Source organism: Ascaphus truei, chromosome 8 (assembly GCF_040206685.1).
Source record: "Ascaphus truei isolate aAscTru1 chromosome 8, aAscTru1.hap1, whole genome shotgun sequence".
NCBI classification, from domain to species: domain Eukaryota; kingdom Metazoa; phylum Chordata; class Amphibia; order Anura; family Ascaphidae; genus Ascaphus; species Ascaphus truei.
The window spans coordinates 50,070,607-50,095,934 of NC_134490.1; the positions used below are offsets into that span (position 1 = coordinate 50,070,607).

The window sequence follows — 25,328 nt, forward strand, 5'->3', positions numbered from 1 at the left end:
GTGTCTGATGGTACAATTGCTTTTTATAATGCAGACTCCATTGTGAGCAAAGGGGATACATATCAGTTTTTGTTTATAAATCTGTTTACATTCAAAAATACTATGCGTGTTTTAGTTGGTAGGTATAGATAGATATGTACACACACCTTTTTGCATAAGAATGTGTATTAATGAGGTGATACAGAGCAAGTGAGAATATTCTGCTGTTCCCAAGCTCTTTTACACTCTGCACCCTCCCCCCCTGCTAGTAAATATTTGTTCTTCGAACCCCAATTTAATAAATCTTATAGACTATCGCTGATAAAACTGTGTGAGCGATCCCAGGCTGGATAGTGTCCTGAGCTCGTGGGGGGAATACACTCTTAATAAGGCCCCAAACTCAGTGTGTGCAGGCAGTTTCGGGTTTAGCTGTCAATTTCTGCGGGAGCTTCCTAAGTCACGCCCCACAATTCCTTGCCGCTGAGGATGCAAAGCCTTGTGGGCAGCGATTTAGGAAGCTTGTGCTATAATTGACAGGTATACCCGCCACGCTAAGGTGCAGTCCCCCCATGGGCTCAGGACCCCACTATACTGCCTGTTAGTCGCCATTAAATATTTTCCAAGGGATAATGCCTTGGAGGCACCTCCCAAACCCCTCGGTTCATGAACCCCCTATTTGGAATCACTGTTCTAAAGCATCTCATCTAAAATAGGGCGCATTTCTTATGGACAGTTACTTTTGGAAACAATAAGAAAGATCTGTGCACAATGTTCTTTCTGAAATTTGGGATAATTTACAGTCAATTGAGCGAATGCTCAGTCATATCTTTGGTACCTTTCTCAGTTTTCCCCTAGTGCAAGTCACTGTAATTATTAATTATTGTAATGAGCTCTGATTGTCTATTGGTTCCCCACAATTCTATTTGGGAACTTTCCCCCGGTAAATCTTGTCAACTCTCATTAATCTGACAAAAGGCTACAAATTAAGCTCTGTTAATTTAATGTTTTCTCACCGAGATCTAAATAGCGAAAGGGACCCAAAGCACAGCTGAGGTCCTTTGATTCACTGTATTTTATTTTGGTATAAATTTACATTCATTATTGTTTTTCTTTGCATGTGTAGCCCTCAATTAGTGTGATGGCTCCATTAAAGCAGTGAGACTTCGCCTTTAATTATCACAACAAAACACCTAGTTCCAGCTCGTGGAGAGGGGCGATATTGACATAAGACGGGGTTATAAAATTTAATTAGCCATCCACATAAGATTTGTGGCATTCAAATTGTTCTGCGTTTCTTTCCTTTGATCTGTGCAGTACAATCCCCAAGATTTTTGTCCTTATCAAATAAGAAAGTGGCGAGATAATTTTTACCCTTTTTTTATTTTTTATTAACCATTTTCTCCCTCATTCTCAGGCAGGGTCAACCAGTTTATCCAATCACAACAGGAGGATTCCGACATCCCTACCCTACAGCTCTTACTGTCAATGCTTCCATGTCCAGGTGAGTTGCGCTCATTCTTCTTGCCACGACTTAGCGGGGCTTGCCAGTTAACATTTTAAGTGGTCTGAACTCATTTCAAAGCAGTTCTTCCCTCTTCAAAATCACCCACTCCCATCATTCACTAGAATTTGGGAAAGAAGCCATTCCCGTCTCCCTCCCCAACTCCCCCCCGCTTTTATTTTCATAGGTGGGAAGCCTGGTGGTCACACGGGCCAATAGGAAACGGCAACGGGTGATGTCACGGCTTCCTATTGGCCCGTGTAGCGCATATTATTTAAACCGCCATTTTGATGGGACAGAACCAGTACCACGTTTAAAGGCAGGTATCTCTGAAACCGGAGGGTCCTCGGAGGTGAGATTAACGCAGTTCAGCTGCAGACACCCCCTGCTTCCCACCTATGTAAAAAAAAATGTAGAGGGAAACTGAGTGCCCCTGAAACCTTGCAATTCTTTTGTAACCTCCTTTAGTCCCTCGAAAGTATAATTTTTACCCCACATTTTCATCTCCTCAGCACACTGCTATTATAAGGACGGCGTTTCCAATTGTCGATTCCTAGTTTCTTACTATTTTGTTGTAAAACATGAATGAACTAAATTAACTTCTCATGGGAACCAACCCTACAAGTTAGTCAAAGGCTCCCATAGGGTACACTGGTTGAGAAACACAGCCATAGTGCTGACAGTGTCTGAATACTAAAGGCAATTCAGGGAGAAGTATAGGCGCTCCTACAGGTCACGTGCCACAAAGTCCACTCATCCTACACACTGTTTGTCCAGGGTTCCCTTCCAGTTGTATCCATCATGAGTGCCCAGTTTATTTTGGTGTTCATTTTCATAGTTGCCTAGCCTCTGTGTTGCTTATGTCATTCCAAGGAGAAGTGAACTATATAAGCCTAGTTCAACGATGTTGACCCTTAATTTATCTGTGCCTAGTGCTGGTATAGATTGCGTTCTTTACATATTAACCCCTTTGCTGCCTCAGCCTTGACTGCCCTGGTCATACCACTAAGAGGCCCCTGTTTTAGGAAATATTGAAAGATGACGTTTCCAGCATTTTAGGGAGAAAAATAAATACAAGGTCATTGAACCAATCAATGAGGTGACTGTCATGGGAGAATATTCAGTTTTAAAGAAGTTTTGAGAAAATCACAGTAGTGACCATTTTGAGAGTCCCAGCTTAGAATGACTTAACATCCATAAAGCAGGTAATAACAAAAGGGGACATTCACCTTTAAGTGGTAGGTTAGGGCTGTTCCTTAAAATATTCCAGTTTGTGACTGTAATGATGGGATAGTAGTGCTTGAGAAAAGTGGTTTGCTGTGACGCATTTTCCAAAGAGCACTGGGTTCAGGACACCAGCTCTCGTATAAAAACAGTCCATGTTTGGAGTTTTTCTCTAATTAATTCCAGCTAATTTTCCACTGGCTGCTAGTTTTATTTACAAACTGGTCAGCAGCACACTGTTTAAGCTATCACTAATGACTCCTAATGATGGGTTTATTTTCTGCTCATCTGATTTCCAGTAGGGTTAATTAAATCGGTGCAGGTTTAGTCCTTACTGATGGGTTGAAATGGCTAATCTATTTTGATGATGACCGCTAATTAAATTACTGTAGCGTGCATTACCAGCTGAGGATCTGGGGTTGTGTTAGAGATTGTTTGAGAAGTAGGATAGTTGGCTTAAATAAGAGTACAAACATATAGTGAAGACTGTGCATCCATTAACCCCTTTACTGCCAAGGAGGAAGATAGCACGGGCATTAGTCATGTTATCTGATTTAAACTACAAAATAAAAAAAACTGGCGATCCAACCTGCAAAGTGTTTCCATGCCCGAGGTGTTGGGTTGTGCCATCTAGTTCGGTTACAACCAACAGAATTTGCCATTCCTTTTTTTTTTTTTAAAGTTAAACCACTTTGCTCTCTAATACAGTAAGTGACCTATCTTAAACCAGTTTGTTTGACCTACAACTCACTCCCCCACTCATGGAAGGTTTTGTAAAAAATAAGCATTAGCCTTAAGAAAAATAAATAAAGCTACTCTTTGATCGTTAACCTAAATGTCGTATGGCCACCGTGCTACTTCCCATATAGGACTGTGGTTTTATCATTTGAGGTCCAAGGGGGACAGAAAACATGTCAGGATAAACTTTGCCAGGCTTTTTTTTTATATATCTATAAGACCCGCTGCTCAAAAATGAAAGAAGCAAAATAAAAACAGAGCCGACTTTTTCAAGAAAAAAAAAAAAGTAGCAGGTTAAGAATAGGATTATATTGTATTATAAAAATCAGATCCCACTGCAACCTTCATGCATTCATAATTCAGCACTTCATGTTAATAGGAACTTGTTTGCGATCAGTGAGGGCTACCTTAACACATTGGATGCTGGAGCAATGCAGTACTCTGCTATATCTGGCAGCACTTGAAGGGTTAAGTCAATAGGATATGTGTAACATGGAAGTATGTTGGTTGTACGCTTATTAGTGAGGATACAATGTGGGGTTTTGGACTGCCAACCAAACTGGGCTTTCTGAAAGGTATCCAGTTAAAGAGTATACAGCAAATTAAATACATTATTGTGATAATAGGCTGACACAAGTACAGGTCCATTATACTTATGACAGTTATAGGAAATCTAGGCGCTGCACCCTGTTCCAAGTTAGCCTTTGATATTCATTCAATTCAGCGGTAGGGCCAGGGCTTCTCAGAATTAAGTGATGGGTCATTATACTTTAAACACCATGGAGAAGCCTAGATTGGCAATTAAACAGCACTTGCTGACACTCGCTGGTGCCACCCTGTGACCTCCTTTCGATTGAGATGTTGGAGCTTGGGGCCCTCAGCATGCTAAATTGGTGGATGGCACTTCTCCTGACGAGGGCAGCTCTGAAATCGTCTGGCTTCAAAGGGAGCCAGATCATGTTTAAACCATAACGGAGGGTGGGGGGAGGGAGGGGAGCACCGTGGCTCCAAAAAACCGAGACAGAAATAGATGAAATGTTACAAGTGTGAGCGGAAAACCAGCCGATAATGACAAAACGCATGCAAGTCAAAGCAGGGCAGCTGCAGAAAGAAATGCATCCCACAGCTTGGGCATCAAACCAAGGCAGGGAGAGGATATATACTAAGCACAACCATAACAGTGCGGCAAAACGAGCAGGGAAGGCAGCAGCCCCCGAGACAGCCAAGAACACAAAATTAGTTAACAAGTTAAGGCTCATCATTATATTCTGACTGGGAGCCAGGGACACAGACTGGGGTATCTAACGAGCTGTTAACGATGGTCTCAGGGTGGTTATCACAATTCCACGAGCTATAGGTGATTATAAAAACAATCTTCAACACAAGGAATGCACCTGTGTATATAATAAGACAATATATACATAATGTGTATGTATCAATGTATATTTATTTACCTAGATTTACATGGCATTGACCCTCTAAGGATAACTGTGCAGTAGGGTAGTTTTTAACTGGTTTGTCAGGATGTCCTGTCCCCCCCTCCCCACCATAACTTGGAAAAAATAAATAAATACTATAAATGAAATGTAGCAGCTTTGTAGTGATCACCATTTGTGTTCAGTCTGTGTTATAAATTAACGTTTGCTTAAAAGTGCAACAATTAATACTTTGAAAATTGACACACTGGGTTTCTCGATATATCTGCTTGCTATGTTAAGATTTTTGGTGATAAAAGGGTGCAATAAGAAACAAATATTGTACAGCTGACATAATGGATTCCAAAGGGACATACAAGTATTATAATAAAACATGTATTTATTTATTTTAAGTACCTTTTTTCCAGTATCCTTCTTAATTTTTCTCGGGCTGAGATTGAGACTTAATGCCAGTCTCGATTATAATGAGTATTGTTTGGGTATTGTTACTCATCTCCCCTTTACTATGATGACTTTGCAGTAACACATCAAACCTGGCAATTAGTCTCTGATCTCTGCATGGAAGCTGAAGCTTACTGTAAATAAATGTAAAAACCAATTGTCCATAATACACTCAGAGATGTTGTAAAAATGATGTGTTATAAAATGTAAATCGAATAATGCTTTTTATCTGAGATAATAAATGTTGGATTGTTCTGTAGATATGTGGAATGAATGACATTGTGCATGAAATGCTTATTTAACCTTTAAGTAACTCAGGGGGTGACACTGCTTTTCCTTAAAACGGCACAAGGAGCAGGTCCAGTAGTGAAGGGACCAGGTTTCTGAAAACAAATTACGTTCAATTAGCCCAGGTGTGCCCACTCCAGTCCTCAATCCTCTCCTCCTCAACAGGTCAGGTTTTCAGGATATCCCTGCTTCAGCACAGGTAGCTCAAGCAGTCCCCGCTTCAGCACAGGTGGCTCAATCCGGGGCTCCGTCTTTGACTAAGCCACTTATTGAGCCACCTGTGCTGAAGCTGGGATATTCTGAAAACCTGACCTGTCGGGGAGGGCTTGAGGACTGAAGTTGAGCCCCCCTGAATTAGCCCACAACACTGAACAGATCACAATCACTGGCATCCAGGGGAATTTCAAAGAGCAATTCTGCCCCCCAAAACAAAATATTTGGTACAGTTTTTATTCTTTTACATGTTTCCTGTGAGTAAAAGGACATTTTAAAATAAATGTACGTAGGCTATATATCATGACATCTATTCAGTTTTATCCCCCAAAATTTCTAATCTATAAGTATGTTTCTCTGCAGCATCATAAAAATATAGAAGTGAGGAGGGGAGTATAGAGAAGTAGAATATAAGAGACACTCCCTTCCTGCTCTTATGTATGGGACTTCCATATTAATGCATTAGCAAATGTTCCCACGCACAGAATGTGGTCCTTTCTCTCTCTGCGTATATACCTTCCCAGGGAAACAAACATTCTACATAATGTATATAAGGACCGCACTATATGTCGTTTTTCGACATTCAGATGGCTACATTTTAACTAGTGCATAAGTTAGCCTAGTCTATGAAAAGATAATTATATATCGCCATTGGGAATTTGTTAAGAAATCCTGGCCACTGGCACGACTTCCCTGCTGTAATACTTAAAAGTGTACATTTGGTGTAAAACCCCTTGATAACTGCAGAGTCTGACATCCTTAATGAAGATAAGGGAGTGTATGCTGAATGTTTTAATAGCATTGCAATCATTGTTATGTTTTACCTATGGCTAATTAACACTGACAGTTAACAAATGTGATGTGTAAGCTTTTATGTGTTTAACATGTGACTTCCCCTTTTATTCATTTTTATTCTACGGATTTACACAGCTTCCTCTCGTCTAGATTCCCTCCACACATGGTACCACCACATCATGGCTTACACACAACTGGAATCCCTCACCCCGCAATAGTCAACCCTACAGTCAAGCAAGAATCTTCCCAAAGCGACGGAGGATCTCTCCACAGCTCGTGAGTAATGTGTTCTGTTTCTCTGTTTAGTAGAAAAGAAGAAGCCGGCACACGGTCTTAATCAGCAACAAATAGGTTTAATGCGCCAAGAAATCCAACGTTTCGGCAGTACAATACTGCCTTTCTCAAGGTGTACTGCCGAAACGTTGGATTTCTTGGCGCATTAAACCTATTCGTTGCCGATTAAGACCGTGTGCCGGCTTCTTCTTTTCTACTGGACTATTTTGGGACGCAAGGAGCTCCCCAGAACCAGTGCACCGGCAGCTAAGTACCCCACTATCACCTGTGTGTCTGAGTGCGTGCACAACCCTCTATCTCTGTTTCTCTGTTTGCCAACAACAACAACACCACACACACACACACACACACCCACACACCCACACCCACACCCACCCACACACACACACACACACACACGTCACGTAGTGTGATGGATATAATTGTGGGTTTTTTTTAATTATAAAATATTTATTATTTTGTGCTGTCTACATGGATTCTCTAGAGAGCGCAACTAAAATTTGTACATTAAACAGACCCGCTCTGTTTCTCACTCTCATGGGGCAGATTCATTAGGCGCCGGTGCAGGTTAGTGCAGCCGATCCGGCGTTAACGCCAATTGAATTGAGTGGGATTAACGCCGGGTCGGGTGTGCTAACCCAGTGGTGGTCAACTCCCGTCCTCAACCCTCCCAACAGGTCAGGTTTTAGGATATCCCAACATCAGGACAGGTGGCTCAACCAGAGACTGAGCCTCTGAGCCACCTGTGCTGAAGCAGGGACTGATTGATCCATCTGTGCGGATATTCTGAAAACCTGACCTGTTAGGGGGGGGGGGGTTTGAGGACGGGAGTGGAGCACCCCTGTGCTAACACATACCGACCAATCAGCCTCTTAATGTTTTCCCATGCCATGTTGTAATAGTTGTGAAACTCTGTGACACACAGCCCCTACGTCTCACCGCGTCACACGTAGGTACCCCGTGTCCGTAACAGAATCCCTGCGTGCAGTTAGTGGCACTTCTAGTAACACAGTGGGGAGGGGGAAATATGTGATGTTGTTTTTATTCCTTTACAGAAAACATCAGGACTCCAAAAAAGAAGAAGAGAAAAAGAAACCGCACATAAAGAAACCTCTTAACGCGTTCATGTTGTATATGAAGGAAATGAGGGCAAAAGTAGTAGCAGAGTGTACATTAAAAGAGAGTGCAGCCATCAATCAGATACTCGGCCGAAGGGTGGGTAAATCTCTTTTCCCAATGACCCTCTAGTGCTATAGAGCAGGGGTGCGCAAACGTTCCCGTCTGCACTCCGCCCCTGCTCGCGACCCCTGATTTAAAGCCCTGCCCACCGAACGTCAATCATTCCACTGCACTGGGCCGGTTGTCTCCTCTTTTGGAGGCCTTTGCAGCCATGATGGAATAAATTACAACAAAACCCTTGAGGGCATTGGTGGGCCACAGGCTGCCCTCGGGGGCTTTATCTGCGGCCCCCAACCGCTGGCCACCCCGGCAGCCCGTTCTCCGTCTCCCCAGTAAAGAGGGGGATGTTCCTGGTGGGGAGCGTAGCGTCTTCCTACTCCTCGAGCTGCTTAATGGCCGAGCTAGTCACTAGTTCCCATTGTAAGGAGAGGAGTGGGACCGTATACACCAGCTCCTCCCCATAGCTGCAACGTCCCTTCTGCCTGTGTGCTATATATATATATATATATATATATTTACCCAGTCATCTGGCCAGGCACCTAATCAGTTTTACAAAGTGTAAACTCCAGGATCAAATATTGTCCATGATGCTGTAAAACACAATAAGACCAAATTGCAAAGTGGAAAAATCTTCAATCCCTTTTGATTGATACAAACAGAAATTGTTAAAAATATATATATATATATATATATATATATATATATATATATATATATATAAAGACAGAGAACCCCAATGCGACATCAAACATGATAAATCAAATAGGCAAATATTGACTGATATGTCATGTTGGATGTTGCATTGGGGTTCTCAGTCTTTTGTTTATACAGTCACATACCCAGTAGCGCTCCTTTTGACATAAGATATAGGTGGGTTTAGGTTTGCGCTTACAAAGGTTGTGTGTGTATATGAATATATATATATATATGTGTGTGTGTGTGTGTGTTTTATGAACAAAATAAGAACATGTTGGCACCACTTAGTAAATACGGGCCTTAACCTTCAGAAAGCAGCCGCGCCATTTAATCACACGGTCTGTCTCCCTCTTCCTTTTCTCTCGTTACAGTGGCACGCGTTATCCAGGGAAGAACAAGCTAAATACTACGAGCTTGCACGGAAGGAGCGACAGCTGCACATGCAGTTGTACCCTGGGTGGTCCGCACGGGATAACTATGTAGGTGGCTATGTAGGTGATATTTTTTCCCCCTAGTAGACTTGTAGAATGTAATGTTGAATTACCTGTAAAGAAAACAAAACACTAAATGGTATGTATTTAGACACGGCGCTCTGTTTCAAGGGGCAATCCCTTATAGCAGGCAAGAAAACCAGATTCAACAGTTTATTAATATATTTGACTTCCTTAGAAACTTTCACTCCCCCTTTAAAGTGACACTTTTACTTGTTTCCTTTGAAAATGAATTATTACTATAATCCTAATATGACGTGATACTTGTATGTGCCTGGCTAATAATGGCATTACAATTTATTTGCACAACAAACAAGTGTATATTCACACAATACAAGAGTTCACAAGCAGTGTGATCACCAAAGATTTGATAAAACTGTAAAAATCTGCCAAATATTTGATTAACATGGAAACATTTAAACATGTGCAAGTGAATTCCTCCAATCCTTGCTGAATAAGACCTTTCTGCCTACTAGTGCTAACCGTGTCTTGTATATATACTTGTGTGTGTTTGTGCAGTGCAAAGTTGAATAATCTAAAGTCCACCCAGCCAAAATTGGGAGTACAAGATGCACTTTTTGCCCTCACTCGTGAAAATTAAATTATTCTACTTCACACTGTTTTATGGTCAGCAAATCTATGATAGACTAGAGTTAACATTGTTGTATGTGTTATTTACAGAAGGAATTATGCTGTGACATAGGAGTGAAGGATATGTGGTCATGTGCATTGTACTTTATTAAATAAATCTCTGAGCGTAAAGTAAAATCAGAAATGATAAGCATCCGCATTAATGGGCATACAGTTGGCAGAGATCAGGTTTTATGTCAGACATATATTGATTAAAAATCACATGTATTACAGCCATTTTAATACACATTTTTATGTAAACCGTGAGTATAAAAATGTTTTACCCACATAACATTGAGAGTAAGGGATTCGTTGCTTATAAAACATTTTAAACCTTATATCGATGGAGAAGGGGGAAAGATGGAGCACTGCAAAAATTGGAAGAGGGCTGGAGGCAGGTATAAAAATAAAACTATTTATTAGGCATATTAGCCAAAAAACATACAAGACTGGTCCTCCAACGCGTTTCTCTTCGCAGAGGAGCTTTATCGAAGTGTCCCATTTTTTCTCTTTTAAACCTTATAGATCAGGGGTGGCCAACTCCAGTCCTCAATGGCCACTGATTGAGCCACCTGTGCTGAAGCAGGGATATCCTGAAAATCTGTCATGTTGGTGGCCCTTGAGGACTGGGGTTGGCCTCCCCTGTTATAGATTGTCTTGCTGGGTTTTTTATTTTCATCAGGTGTACCTCTGGTAATGCAGAGTAATTGACACGTGTCAGACAAATAGTAACCACATTAGTGGCAGAGAGACACAGGATATACATTATTATCCCAGACATAAAAGGCCTGTGCCATATTTGAGAGAGTTGAACCGCCGTTTTAAAGGTGCCATACATTCTTCAATCAGTTCTTTACATTGTGTCCCATCTGCTTCAGTATCACACACACTTTGGTCAAACATTTCAAGAACAAATGATGTTGCGTGAGGTCATTGAAACACGCACGTAAGCGTGCCACGTTTAGCTTTGTTACTGGATTGCGTCTGAGTTCTACAACGGCCAATAGTATCCATTTTCCTGACTCTTCCCTTTACAGAACAACAACAAAAAATAACCACTCCCAATAATTCTTGATGGATGGAAACTACAGTGTAATTTCACAATGTCGTGTGTGACCCGTACTGACTAACATTTGAAATCTCCTTCATGAAGATGTAGGAGATCTCTATCGCTTCAGCAGATCTGCATTGGGGCGAAGGGAATATTTTCAGGGAGAACGTAGTAATCTTTCAACTAAAAACTAGCAAGTCTTCCTGATAAATGAAGAGCCACGGACAGTTGTGATCATGATACAAATGAAAACTTACAGTACAGATGAGGCAGGCTGCATTGTCACCTCCAGTGCCTTATGGCGGGATATGGCATGATACTTTGCACCAAGAGGGCCATGGAATTCCATGGGAATTTTCTGCATTGGAACGGGATATGTTGCATTATCTGGGGGAACAATGTTACACGCTACATCTGTCATTTGTTATATATAATAAACCCGTTTAATTTATCTACAGCCCAATTTACAGAAATAGATTGTTGTCCTCCCCAGCTCTGAAAAGGTGGCGTTTTGACCCTCATTGCCACCTGCACAGTTCCTTTTAACTTCTTTTAAATGTTTTGTAAAACATTGCTGTCCCCGTTGTGTGCCTTCTCTAGGGGAAGAAGAAGAAGAGGAAAAGGGATAAGCAGCCAGGAGAGACCAATGGTAAGTACAGTCACAGAGCCAACTGCTTGCCTACTGTAGCGTAACAATGGCAACAGTAAGCCCCAGTGCATGGGGTGGCCAACTCCAGTCCCCAAGGGCCACCAACAGACCAGGTATTAGGGATATCCCTGCTTCAGCACAGGTGGCTCAATCATTGACTGAGCCACCTGTGCTGAAGCAGGGATATCCTGAAAACCTGACCTGTTGGTGGCCCTTGAGGATGGGAGTTGGCCACCCCTGCCCCATTGCAGTGAAGTCTGATTTCTCCTTATACTGGCCCTAGTTAATTTATATTCCCTTATGGATGCATTTCATTTATATGCCATTGATGTTTTTTTAGAGTTTCTAAACGTAAGATTTGCATGCATTACTAGATGTCTGTTATATTATACATTTATATATATAACTATAAAGTATTCACAACCAGCCATTAGTTTGTTCTATTAAATTGTGTGGTCTTTTATTGATGTGTTTGTGTGCATGTGCGTGTAAGTATGTGTGTACGGGTGTGAGGACTGTGCTTGTGAGCTCTGCTGCATGCTTTACAGTGGTAATTCTTTATCCACCCTCGTGTTTAATTAAGGCATTAAGGAGGTTTGCAGTTCTATGGCATTAAAAAATACTGCATAGACAATCTGATATATACCATTGACCATGTCCAGACTTTGTATAATTTGTTCTTTTTTTTCAGAACACAACGAATGTTACCTAAATCCTTGCCTTTCACTTCCTCCGATTACAGGTGCTAAAGTCATTTTTTTTGGCCTTAATCCTATAGTTTTTCATTTTATTATTTGTATTTTTCCCTGAAAAAATGCATTTTTATTGCCATTATAATTTTATTAACATAAACCACTTCTGAGAGAGGATAGGGGAAAAAAAATACTTGCCTGTTTGTAGAATGAGTTGCCGCTGAGTTTGTGTTATGACACAGTCGCTCTGACTTACAGCGTATTGGTTTTTTGCATTCTTAATTCCCTCTGCTGCTAGGAAGGACTGTAACACATTACAGAACAATGTGTCACAGACCAAGCCAGCAGTGAAAGTGTTAAAACCAATCCTCCCTGGCTTGGCATTCTGCCAATCCCTCTCCTGCTTCTGGATACTCTTGATCAATGACTAAATCATTAACACTGTACTGATGCTTTGCAGTTTAGTTTGAGCAAGTGGATCGGTTCCTCACCCGGCAAACAGCACAGTGATTACTCGAGATCCGCCCTCAACAAGGTCACAGGGGATTGTTACATTGTTTATTTGCAAGTTCTCGTAAAAGAATTGCTACCCACATACTGAAGTTACCAGCAATGAAAGAATTGCAATGATCTCCATGAAGCTCAGTATTTTGTCTTCAACAGTGTCCAGGACTGGGAGCTGCAGAGAATATAATACAAAGTACCAATGGGCGACACGGCCCTTCCACCTGCTACTGGCAGTAAACTCAAAGAATGTGAATTGCTTTTTCATACATGTTGCTTCTACTGTATGTGCATCTCTGCATCACCAAGTAAATCGGTGACAGGAAGCAGTTCAAATAATTCTACCCCAAAAAAACTTTGATGGGTTGTGATGTAACATTGCTGAATGTGCAGCGTTTGTTGTTACAAAGTCAGTTTAATTTTAGGAGCAGCACACGTAACACAGAACAGAATGGAAAAGAAGCTTTTGTATAAAGGAGATTTCTCACTTAGCACAGAAGTCACCTAATAATAGGGACAACTTATGGCAGTGACAAGTTTAATGAATTGTGACTTCGTTATCTGTTTTTTTTTTTTTTTTTTTTTAAATAAAAGTCAGGCAAGTTTAAGTATTTTAAATCTTTGCATGTTTTAATTCGCAGGAGGTTTATTTATCATTTTGCTCCCTCCCCCTTTATTATAAAGTAATCACACCTAGATCCTCCCTCCATGTCAGAAAGTGCACATGCAGGGTCCTACAGTAATATTTAATAACACATCCTGCAGAACATTTACAATATATCCAGGACATATTGCAAAGATTATGTAGCGATATTAACACTTGTCTGAATTTGTTTTGAAAAGGCATCAACCACCAATGTTTAACCCAATAATATATCAATACTAGATCATTCTAAATCTACAATTTGTGTGATTGCACCTTTAAGGCACAAAGAGACCCCAGAGATTGTTCTGTGTGACATTTAACTCCCTGTGAATTGAATGCTACAAATATATAGCAAGCTCATTGTGACATAGACCGGAGGTCGGCAACTCCAGTCCTCATGGGCCACCAACAGGTCAGGTTTTAAGGATATCCCTGCTTCAACACAGGTGATGCAGTCTGGAGCCACTGATTGAGCCACCTGTGCTGAAGCAGAGATATCCTGAAAACTTGACCTGTTGGTGGCCCTTGAGGACCTGTTGGAGTTGGCCACCCCTGACATAGACTGTATTGCTTTGTAGAGTGCAGTGAGCAATGGCCGCACTAGCTAATAATTGCATATTGTTACAAAAGGCATTCTGTACATTGAGGCTCTCATTTCTCACTAGCATGGAGGGATCTACTGGAAAATAAATGCAGATACCAAGCACGCTTCAAGCCAGAGCATCACTGTAAGGACAAAGAAATATATTGAAAGTGTATCCACCTCTTTGCTGATGGGGGTGGGCAGCAATGTATTGTAGCTTTGGGCATTTCAGGCCCCCTTCAAGCAAAGTGGTTTAACATGTGGCCCTGCAATGCCCCCCGTGTGGAGGGGTAAAAATGTCCTTTACTTCAAATATTTTTTATTTCCTATCATCTTTCAAACATTCTAAAAGTTCCATGCCTCAGCTTTCCAGCACGTTCTATGATGCATCCTAATTATTTGTCTGTATGTTTTAAGACAGTGTGTTTCCTCATAACAGTCTGTTCTCAAAGCTCTCCCCAGACTATTTGGCGAGATACTAACTATGCCAATGGAAAATGCAGTATTTATTTATTTTAATTTTATTTGTGCTGCAAAAAAATAAACCGAAGACTGTAAAAATATATATATATTCTTTAAAAAAAAAAAAAAAAACCTCCTTAATCTAATTTTTTTAGTGCTTCCACGAAGTGTTTTCACTACAGCATGCCGTACCTTCTGCTTTGTGTTTGCTTCCCAAAATCACGCTAGCATTGTGCTTCAAACGCATGCCTCATAGCCAAACCTAACATGTCCATGTTACTGTCTGCTTGCTCTTATCCATTCCTCTTTTTCTTTACACAAGTTGTAACTTTCCCCCTTTAGAAATAAATAAATGAATGCTGAACATTTTGCAAAGCTGCAATATCCCAGGGCATAAGAGAGATGGGAGGAAGAAAGATGAAATGCATTAGAAGTGGTCATATTATTTACATTTTTTCAGAATGATGCAAATCCTCCGCACTCGTCAGGAGTTAGAATACCTGTACTGGAACCTTTTCCAGAATGTGACTTTTCCAGAATGTCACTTTTTAGGCTCTGTTTTCATGGACCAGCCTGAGCGTTCTACATATAATGTAGTCTATACATAAGCTTTTATGACTTAAGAAGTCTTCTTTTGGTCCTATGAGGTCTCAATAGCTCATGTGTAAAGTACATCAATGAGGAACTCGCTTAATCATGTTAATTAAGTGAAAGAATCTATTTTTTCAGAACCAACAAAGCTAAAATCTCTTCACTATTCAAAATCAGTGATGAGGAGATCAGAAAAAGACATTTTGGAAAGTGGAATAAAACCCTTTCACTGTTCTTCATGATGGAAAGGAGTATAGTTAACAGGGTAGCTACAGTATGGTTTATTAGAAGGTTTGTTACTTAAAAAAGGGATACTGCAGCTTTATTTGTATCTGCTAACAAAACACAAAATAAATAGCAAATCAGTAACTTTTCTTTGACTTATTTTTTAATTTAACTCTGTGATTTTAAAATGAAGTTCTATGCCTTTTGCAATTAGTAACCAGTTCTTTGATTTTTTTTTTTTTTTATTATTTTTATTCTTTTTTTTTATTATCTTTTTTTATCTCTCTTTCTGTTTTATCTTTTCTTTTCTGCTCGCTTCTGTCTTGAACTCATTCAGACCTGAGCGCTCCTAAGAAATGCCGAGCGCGCTTTGGCCTTGATCAGCAGAATAACTGGTGCGGTCCCTGCAGGTGTGTATGGTTTTCACGGACTTGCTCTGGCTGGTTTCACCCATTTTATTTGGTACCTCCCACTCCCTACCAGTAGCTCTCACCTGTGTGTTGTCATACAGTCGAAATGATGGGCATGGCATCTTTTGGTGTCTTGATCTTCTTAACCCCAGACACCATACAGTCATTGCCACCTCCAAATTATTCACTGTTTTATAGTCAAACTCATTCTTACTGAGAGAGACCAGTTGGTTTTCTGTGTATGGGTCAGGTACTGGTTAAAGTGAAACTCATTCTCTTTGTCCTTCCACTCTATTTTTAAAGAGATGGAGGGTTTGGAAAACTTAGTGCAACATCCAACGGTATAGTTAAAAGATCTGCAAATAATTTCCTTCTCTTCTGCTGTCCAGTCAAAAATTCATAAATCTCTCCATTTATGGCATGTGTCAACTGGTTGGTCCTCCCATCTGCCATAGTATTCAACAGACTTGCTGACAATCATTGCTTTTGTGCTTCTCATTTACATTCAGTGGCCATAATTAACATCCTAAAAGAACATGTGAACTTCCTGTTACAGTGAATGCACTGAAACCTATATTTTTTTCTCTTTAAATTTACTAATGTTTTGGAGCAATGCTCAAAATACTGCAGATTGGCAATTACTTTACTTTTAATAGCACAGAATGTAATTCTTTCTTTATGCCCAGATCAGTGGAGGCCCAATGTAGAATGAAAAGACCAGAGTTTGTGAGGTTACTTTTAAAAAGATCTTCCTACAGTAGCTAGCTTGGGCTTCTTATATAGGAGCCATTCATCAATGTGTCTTAAACCCTTGAGACTTTATTTCGCGTTTTACTGTTGAGTGGGCCCAATATGTTCTAATGAAAATAAAAGCAAACATGGCGTGTAGTCCGTGCTATAATAAATAGGCTAGATTATGGGATTCAGTTATACTGGTACCTGACACTGGCAGATACACATGGTTTAAGTAGATCTTCTTTTATTTACCTTCTTATGCCATGGTATAAGATCGTGGTTTCTATTGGTTCCAGTTTTGAAGCTTCACCAGGTGGGCAGTTTGCAGAACCGCCTTGTCAGATTCATTGCTGGTTCCTAAAACTCTGTGTTAGTGATGGACAGGAGGGGAGATTACCAAATAAAAACAAGATGATTGTAGGTAGCCATAGATAAGAAATGATATCCAAATGAGCAGTATCCACCATTTTGTTGTATTTTTTTTGTGTGTGTTTACATTATGCTAACAGATGCAAATGCTCCAAAGAAGTGTCGGGCATTGTTTGGACTTGACCGACAGAATTTATGGTGCAAACCATGCAGGTATACTACAACAAGGCTATTGGGGAAATAATGAGAACCCTTCTATCCTTCTTAGAGCCTATCTGTGATTCCCACTTAATTGTTAACCAAGCCCCTCACTTCTCTCAAATTATGTCCCTTCTTTCTCTGTTTTTTACTAGACATTATTGGTGGTTGGTCTTGATACCTTTTCTCCTCTTGGTGCATACAGGTTATGATGGCATGGAAAACTTTTTCCAACTAAGCTAGCAATAATACAAGTAATAGGTCTGGAATATATAAAGAACAGTCAGTTTTAAGCACGTTACATGCATATAACAAAGTCATTGATCCATTTCGGAAGTGGAATCTTGATGGGAGATTTCGGATGGATAAACAGAAGGGCAAACTGAGGCACATACAAATCAGGTTCTTTGTTCAATAACACACACAGCACAGATGCTGCCAGACTTACTGACCCCCAAGCTGCGGCATACAAAGCAAAATGCTGTGGCTTCAGGGACAACAAAAGCCACGGCTGTCTGCAGGGGGGTGTCGTGGTCCTGATTCTGTGACTTCCCCTGGCAGAGCGAACACTTAGTCTGGCTACGTCTATATTTGTGACCAGGGCCTAAATTGATTTTGCAACTTGCATTTAGTGACTATTCTCCACCACACACAAACAACATGATATGTAAATATTCCTCAACGTAAAAGCCCAACTCAGCTCTGCTGTCTGAAGAACTTTCTCCATCATCATTTTTATGTTTGAAGATCACCTTAAATGTGCCTATCAGTGCTTTAATAATCCATAGGGTCACTGAGAGAGTCAGATAAAACTTCTAGCTCATCTGTGGCAAAGGTCTAAAGTGCAATATAAGCATTTGTGCTGCCTTCCCGCATACTTCTAACAGGAGCACATGTATATTTATAATTACTTTTGAATTGCTCATAGTCCTATAGTAGATGGACTTTAAGAAGACTAGTGGAGGAAGGAATTTTCCTGTAACATTTCAGAGATGTAACATATCATGACTTTTACAGTAACAATTACTATATACTGATCTTAGCATGGGGCATTCCATAAACTGAATTCCCTGACAATGACCTAGCAGTAGTATGCACACCCCTGTAGAAGTTTAGGGGCGTAGTGGAGCAAGTTTATTAAGTGCAGCTTCTGTTTGTTATTGTGAAACTCCTTTCAAAAGTTGATTATCTTTCTGTCCTAAACACCATTTAATGATCATTTGTGAAAAGGGACACAGCGATAATAAACCAAAGTAAAGAATGCTGTATCTCACTTCACACTTATAGCAACATCTACAGGCAGAACTATAACTCAAAATGATTACTGGGGACACCCACCCACATGCTTTATAGTTACAATTGCTCTCATACTTGGCTTGGGAACCTCTAGGTGTCTGCAGAGAAACATTGCATTACTATTTATTATTTATTTATAAAATATGTTACCAGGAAGTAATACATTGAGAGTTACCGCTCGTTTTCAAGTATGTCCTGGGCACAGAGTTAAGACAAATAATACATGTTTACTACACAGGACAACACGTACACTTTCAGTGGACAAAATTACTTTCACCTTGTTTGTGGAATTTTACTTATTATTGAAAAAATAAACCAGTAAACACACAAAATGTGCCGACATTGAGAAGTTCCAGAATTGTGGATTTTCTGGAACTGGTGTCTTAGATTTTGTTAGAAAAGTAGGCTAATCAGAATCTGTGTATGCCCAGGTGGACAACCCATGTGAGGAACTCTTTAGGGAAACCTTGGTGGAGGGCCACTCGCTGGGTCTTCTCACTATCTTTTCTTCTAATTGATCCCTTTGGTTAAATCTTTTATTTCTTTATTCTGATGCAAGCAGTCTTTGAATTTGGAATGTAATGATGGTAGGTATTTGTTTCTACCCCTTATATTTGTAATGCATTTTTATCCATACTCTTCATCTTCTTGTGTTGACACCTGTGCTCATGTTTCTAGAATGTAGACCCAAGACCATTGTAATGTATGTGCAAAGTGTAATTGTTTGTTATAAGATACAGCCTTTCCATGTAGAATGCAGAGCCATAGATTATTACAGGTGGAAAGACTTTAAAGAAAGGATATTTTGGTATTTAAAAAGCTTCCTGGAGGCGTGAAATCCACATAATTATGTCACTCAAAAAAGTAAAACCTCAACACATAAACATCATGTTTTATGTAGATGTTGGGTGTTATCCTATATAAGGAGAGAATGTGGCTGCTCTTACGATTTAACAAATTAATTTGTTATTTTCTTGTTGCCTGAACTGACATTTTCTCTAAGGAGCAGTGTGATAAGTTACCCAAATACCAGATGTATTTGATAACTCTTTGCAACTATCTGATTATACTTAAAGGTATCATTCAGTATCACAGCAGTTGTATTCATTCTCAAGAGCTCCCTGTAATATCATGTCCTGTAAGTCAGGGATCCTGGTGCCATGCTCTGTTACACAAGACTTATTAATGCTATTATTGGGCTCTGTGCAGTGATGTTAGTGGGTTTTTTTTACCGTGTCTTGTCTCTCACGCAAAAACATTAAAGGGTTGGATCTTGTGCACACTAGCACTGAACAAAATGGTACTAACTCCCAAAAGGAGATTTTTTTCCCCCCCAACCATAAATATTTGATATTGGTAAAACAACGTAAAATCCCGTGCATTGAGAATTGTACCATTTATCTTGCAACAAAGGGGTACTACTGCTCTGTTTCTGTAATATGAATCAATGCATATACATTATTTATTGGATAACCCTTTTACAGGCAGCCTCTGAAATGTTAAACCTGAACCAGCCCATACAAAGCAAAGTTTGCAGACAGCACAGCCTCCCAAACTAAACACTAACCACTAACACAAATGATACATGCTAACATAACGACTATTTAGATTAGAGCATTGGATTAGCACCCAGCTTTGTTTCATTTACAGTATATGAATGTATAACATATTTCTCTTTGGAACCCACCAAGCTGTCTTTCTTTTAACATAGATCTAATACTGCATGTTCTGTTGTCTAAAACCTCTCTTTACTACCAATCCCTTTCTGTTTGCCACCATTTCTCTTCTCTCCTTCTGTCATACACTGCATGGGCATTTTATGTTCAGCATGTTTTGCATTGCTGGTTAAGTAAGTAAGTAAGTGGGAGGTGAAGAGGAGTTTAGATAAAGCTCTGATATCTTAACAATTACAATAAGTCTAAACTGAAATAAAAAATTGTATTACTTAAAGTAACAATTCCTCCGCCACCTCCCCTTCCCCCTTTAAATCTAATTATTGTCATCATATTACCTTATATAGACCAGGGGGATCCATGGGGCAGAACATGGCGCTAAAATCTCCAGGGACCTCCAAATTACCAAGAGATTTCATTTTAATCTTTGCCAGAACAAAGATGGACGTGGGGTCCCAATTGGAAGCTGCAGTGTCATTTCACGATGATGTCACGTCTTTCTGTAGGCAGCCAGAGTAAGGCTGACCCCGATATCCATATCGTTTCTCTGGGACAAGAATTCTTGTATGGGAATTTAAACATTAAATATCTGATCTGGTACATTCCAGATCAGCTATTTGCTTCCAGCTATTATTCTCATTAAAATAACTTTTTCAGTTTCAGAGCTTTTAATTTACACAGAAGCCAATTACAGTTCATTGCACTTAAAGTTTGTTGCATTCTGGCACCAGATGCAGGCAGAGACCCAAATGTATAGAATGGAATGAGTTGTTCAAAGATCCATTGTTCTTTGGAAGTTTTGAGATTGTCACAAAGTCCTTCCACTGGACCTTTGTATTTGTCCTATTTTCCTTTTTCTAACCCCAAAACATATGCACAATGTGCTGTCTGAAGCATTAGCTGTTGCTTTGTTGAATAGTGGAAGAATCAGAGAGCTTATTGCAAAAATAATCGTTCATATGTTGGCAAAAACAGTTGCTATGTTGTCTATACTCCTTCTGCAAGGACACCTGGTTCAGTGAAACCGGAGCAGTTTTATTCATGGTAATTAACAAAAATACTGTAGACACAATTGTCAAAGGAGCACATCCACCTGTGAGCAAAAGTACTAAAATAAAATCCATCGTCACCCTGCAGGCCGTAGAACAACCAGTTATTCTTGTTACTTTGGATCACTCTCTGCTTATCTTTTTTTCTTTTCTTTCTGTCTTTTTCCCTTAAATCCTTCTTAATTTGGTGTGGTTCTTAACAGAAAACATGTGAGCTTTGTTTGTTTTTATATATATATATATATATATATATATATATATATATATATATATATATATATATACACAAGCATATAGTAATATTTCCAATTGATATATATATATACATACATATACACATACAGTACATATATGTTTTAAATTGTAGCATTACTTTCATGATGATTGTGGAACCAAGTGACTCAGTTTCCACTGTTTATAGTTTGGGAGAGTTGTGCACTGAGAATAAACCACTTCACACTAAAATGACTAAACGTGGGGTGCATTACATTTGGAATCTAATTCACTTAATGTATGGAATGTTATAATATCTGGCTGAAGTAAGGAACATGTGCCAACACTAATGCAGAGCGTTTACAGTCTTCCAAATGCTCTTTTAATCCCCTTTCTGCCATAAGATTCTGAAAATAATTTCAGTAGTGTAAGTGTGCACAAGTTAGCTGTGGAGAGAGACGTCCACCTGTGTCATATACTGTGTTAAACCCCATCAGTCCTGTACAATGCATTGATGCAACAAACAAAGCATAACTGATCCTGCACTGAAAAGGATTCAAAAGCAGTCAGGCAAGTTGTCATTTATTAATTTTGGCATATTGTATTGGAATCAGTAAGTCAGATAGCTCTTTGAAAGCGGATTCCATGTTCAGAACAGGAATATGATGCAGCATTAGGCAAAATAGTATGGCTGTCCACATCCATGCCAAGGGAGTGCATTACTCATATGATAACTCTCCTAGAACATTTTTACAATTCCAGGACACAATGGCATTGGAGCAATCTTCCCCATGGGCAAGAACAGGGGTGGCCAACTCCAGTCTTCAAGGGCCACCAACTGGTCAGGTTTTAAGAATATCAATCTTTGGCTGAGGCAGGGATATTACTAATGCCTGGCCTGTTGGTGGCCCTTAATAATAATGATTTGTTCTTGTATAGCACTGCTAGTTTTTATGTAGCACTTTACAGAGACATTTTGCAGACACAGTCCTGCCCCGTAGAGCTTACAATCTATGTTTTTTGGTGCCCGAGGCAAAGGGAGATAGAGTGACTTGCCCAAGGAGCCAACACCGGGAATTGAACCAGGTTCCCCTGCTTCAAACTCAGTGCCAGTCAGAGTCTTTACTCACTGAGCCGCCCATTCTCCCTTGAGGACTGGAGTTGGCCATCCCTGAGCTAGGGATCAATGGGAGCAGTGTCCATATAAAATCAATGTTTGACCCCAAGGGAATTCCAGTAACGTTTGTATTGGTTTTGTTAATAAAGAGATATGGGAATAATTAACAAACTCTGTGCCCTAATATGCTGCTGCATGCTAATTTTCCCTGCTGTGAGGAATATTCCCTCTCAACATGATCTGCTGGTAAAAGAGCTTCCCCCTAGTATTTTAAATGACACCTAGAACACTGTTTCCTAGACAGGAGTAGCATGAACTGTTCAGAGCCCAATGTAGTAAGTTCTTTATTTTGCTGTGTTTGCTCTCACTCAGATAACCTTCTCCATCAGTGTTTTTGCCCTTTGTTTACAGATAACTCTCTCCCTGTTTCTAGGAGAAAAAAAAAGTGCATTCGCTACATACAAGGTGAAGGCAGCTGCGTGAGCCCGCCCTCTTCAGACGGAAGCTTACTAGACTCCCCTCCTTCTTCTCCCACCATGCTAGACTCCCCCACAAGAGACTCCAAACCACAAACTGAACAAACGCAACCTCTCTCGCTATCTTTGAAACCTGACCCCATGGCACGGCTCTGTGTGCCTCCATCACCTCTGTCAGAAAGCCCGGCCCGAAAGGCCAGCACCCTGCCAGCTACCATTTGCCAGAACGGAGCAGATCACAATCATCAACACAACCCTTTGCAGTCTTCTGCACCATACTCTTTGTCATTAGCACAGCCGTCAACATCCTTCTTACCTTCCCATCGGTCCTTGGCTGGAACACAACAACTCAAGCCACTTTCACTCGTAACCAAGTCTTTAGAGTAGTTTGAGCCTAACATTGGCACCTTCTTATTTTTATTATTAGTCTGTCTTCATTATTTTATTTTATTTTTTCATGAATTTTTTTTCATTTGTGCCAGGTGGCAACTTAATAGATGTTTTATGAAGTTCATTGGTCAATATTTGACCTGTCTTTTTATCTCAGCTTTCTCCGATTTGAATGCGCAGAACTCTACATGCCTCACAGTTCTGCCAAAATTTTGATCATCGGCTGTAACTTTAAAGTCTTTTTAGCATCGGGAGAAGGGGCAAATTATATATATATATATATATATATATATATATATATATATATATATATATATGTATATATATATATATATATACATATATATAAGGGGAAAAAATGCATAACTGTTATGTAGTTCTGATAGGTTACTTTGAAAAGACTGATTTAAAGAAGAATAATAAGATTTAAACAAACAAAAGCAATTTTGAAGCAGCCCTCGCAGAAGGCGTTGGTTCTTTATTATTTGTATTAAATACGAGCTTGCGAACCAATCATTTGACATCCAGTTTTTAACCTTCAGGGTACAATGAATGCAGTGCCACTTACTCTTGTGTGAAACAACTTTTATTGTGATGTTACTTGTTATTGTTGAATTGTACAGAAAACAAAGGGTTAAACTGAACAAATGTGTTAATATGCCTTGTTCCATGGTGGTGGTCTTTTTGGGGGAGGGGATGCTACATGGAAAATGTGGGTGGGGGTGAAAATCTCAGAACCGTTGGACCAGTTAGTATTTATTGCTTAGAGATTGCTTGTGTCATATCTGTATGTTGTTCCTTTTTAAAACAAAAAATCTGTCTCCCGTTTCTTGAAGCATTGTATAAAGTTTCTTTTTTCTTAGTGTAAGCATTATATATATATATATATACATATATATATATATATATATATATATATATATATATATATATATATATATATATAAAATCATTTGTACAAGGTTTTTAAGTTTATATATAAATTTATATATTATTTTATTTTTAATTTTTTCGTTTTGCTGTATGAAACTCAATTGCCACCAAATGGACATTTGTAGCTGCATATAAATGATCAATATTGTACAAAAAAAACCACACACAATTGCTTTAAAAGCCATGAAAAGAAGACTTGAAATTAACAAGGGAAATCGACTTGCGCTGTTTGAACGCCAGCAGATTACTTAAGGAACTGCGACATTAGGACTGTAGACTGTGTACAAATTGATGTGCCAAAATTTCCCAGTGACTAACTCCCCCCTTGTTTTTGATGCTGTACTTTTTGTTCCTCATGTTTTGATGTGATGTTACATAGCTAGGTATGTACGTAGTTTTATTGTCATCTTAACAGGTGTATTTGGTAGAAGATGGACTGGGCAGCATTTAAAAACACTGAGGTACAAAAAAAAAATATATGTAAAAACCCTGCGGGCCAAAATCCTGTACATTAGATTACTTATAAAGGAAAAAGACTGCCACTTTTATGTACATTTGCTACATATAGGTAGGTAGCAAACTTAATAATAAAAAAAAAAGGCATGTTGATGTTGCAAAAAAAATAAAATAAAAAAGACAAAAAAAGACTTCATAAAGCTGAAGAAAATCTTCATCCGTTCATTGAGTGCCATTGTGTATTTGACATGAAGCAATTGTAAAACTGTCCGGGTTTCCTCTGGTTTATTAAGATGCTAACTATAACATTTTTGTGAATACTTTGAATGTTTCCTAACAGCTGTGATGTTACTGTTCAATTTTATGCTCTTATTCCGATTTTAATTTCAACATGGTTTTTCAGACCATGCCATTTTTTTTGTAATGAATACACGTTCATGCTGTACATACAGTATCTGTAGCATGCAGTTCTGGATTAATAAAAAGCAACTTAGTATGTGCAGGTTGTGATGTGTCACACTTTCTGGAAACATCCAAGAGATGGAGCCTTCTTTGGAGGGAAAAGATAATGTCCAGAAGATAAATAAAATGCACCTTTGTTTCCAGAATGATCAGATTCTGTGTGTGTTGTGAAACCATCCATTTTTTATGAAGTTGAATATACAAAACTTGAATAAATTGGTCGCCATCGACACTTTTCCGATC

The 25,328-nt window shown here is 39.4% G+C and overlaps 1 protein-coding gene across 43 annotated transcripts in view; it reads left to right on the forward strand.

The window, feature by feature from the left end:
* The window catches only part of TCF7L2 (transcription factor 7 like 2), a 196,954-nt gene extending 171,831 nt beyond the window's left edge, over positions 1 to 25,123 (forward strand). For 5 of the 43 annotated variants that reach the window (XM_075611901.1, XM_075611908.1, XM_075611890.1 and 2 more), the window contains 9 exons: positions 1,394 to 1,480; positions 6,751 to 6,891; positions 7,965 to 8,124; positions 9,156 to 9,275; positions 11,557 to 11,605; positions 12,297 to 12,347; positions 14,113 to 14,175; positions 15,646 to 15,718; positions 22,802 to 25,123. In XM_075611901.1, the coding sequence (XP_075468016.1) occupies positions 1,394 to 1,480; positions 6,751 to 6,891; positions 7,965 to 8,124; positions 9,156 to 9,275; positions 11,557 to 11,605; positions 12,297 to 12,347; positions 14,113 to 14,175; positions 15,646 to 15,718; positions 22,802 to 23,231 (1,174 nt within the window). In that variant the 3' untranslated portion in view covers positions 23,232 to 25,123. Of the gene's footprint in view, positions 1 to 1,393; positions 1,481 to 6,750; positions 6,892 to 7,964; positions 8,125 to 9,155; positions 9,276 to 11,556; positions 11,606 to 12,296; positions 12,348 to 14,112; positions 14,176 to 15,645; positions 15,719 to 16,962; positions 17,037 to 18,878; positions 18,905 to 22,801 lie in introns of those variants that run through there. The other 38 variants (XM_075611899.1, XM_075611907.1, XM_075611922.1 and 35 more) reach the window with 30 other exon arrangements.
* The last annotated feature ends 205 nt before the right edge of the window (positions 25,124 to 25,328 follow it).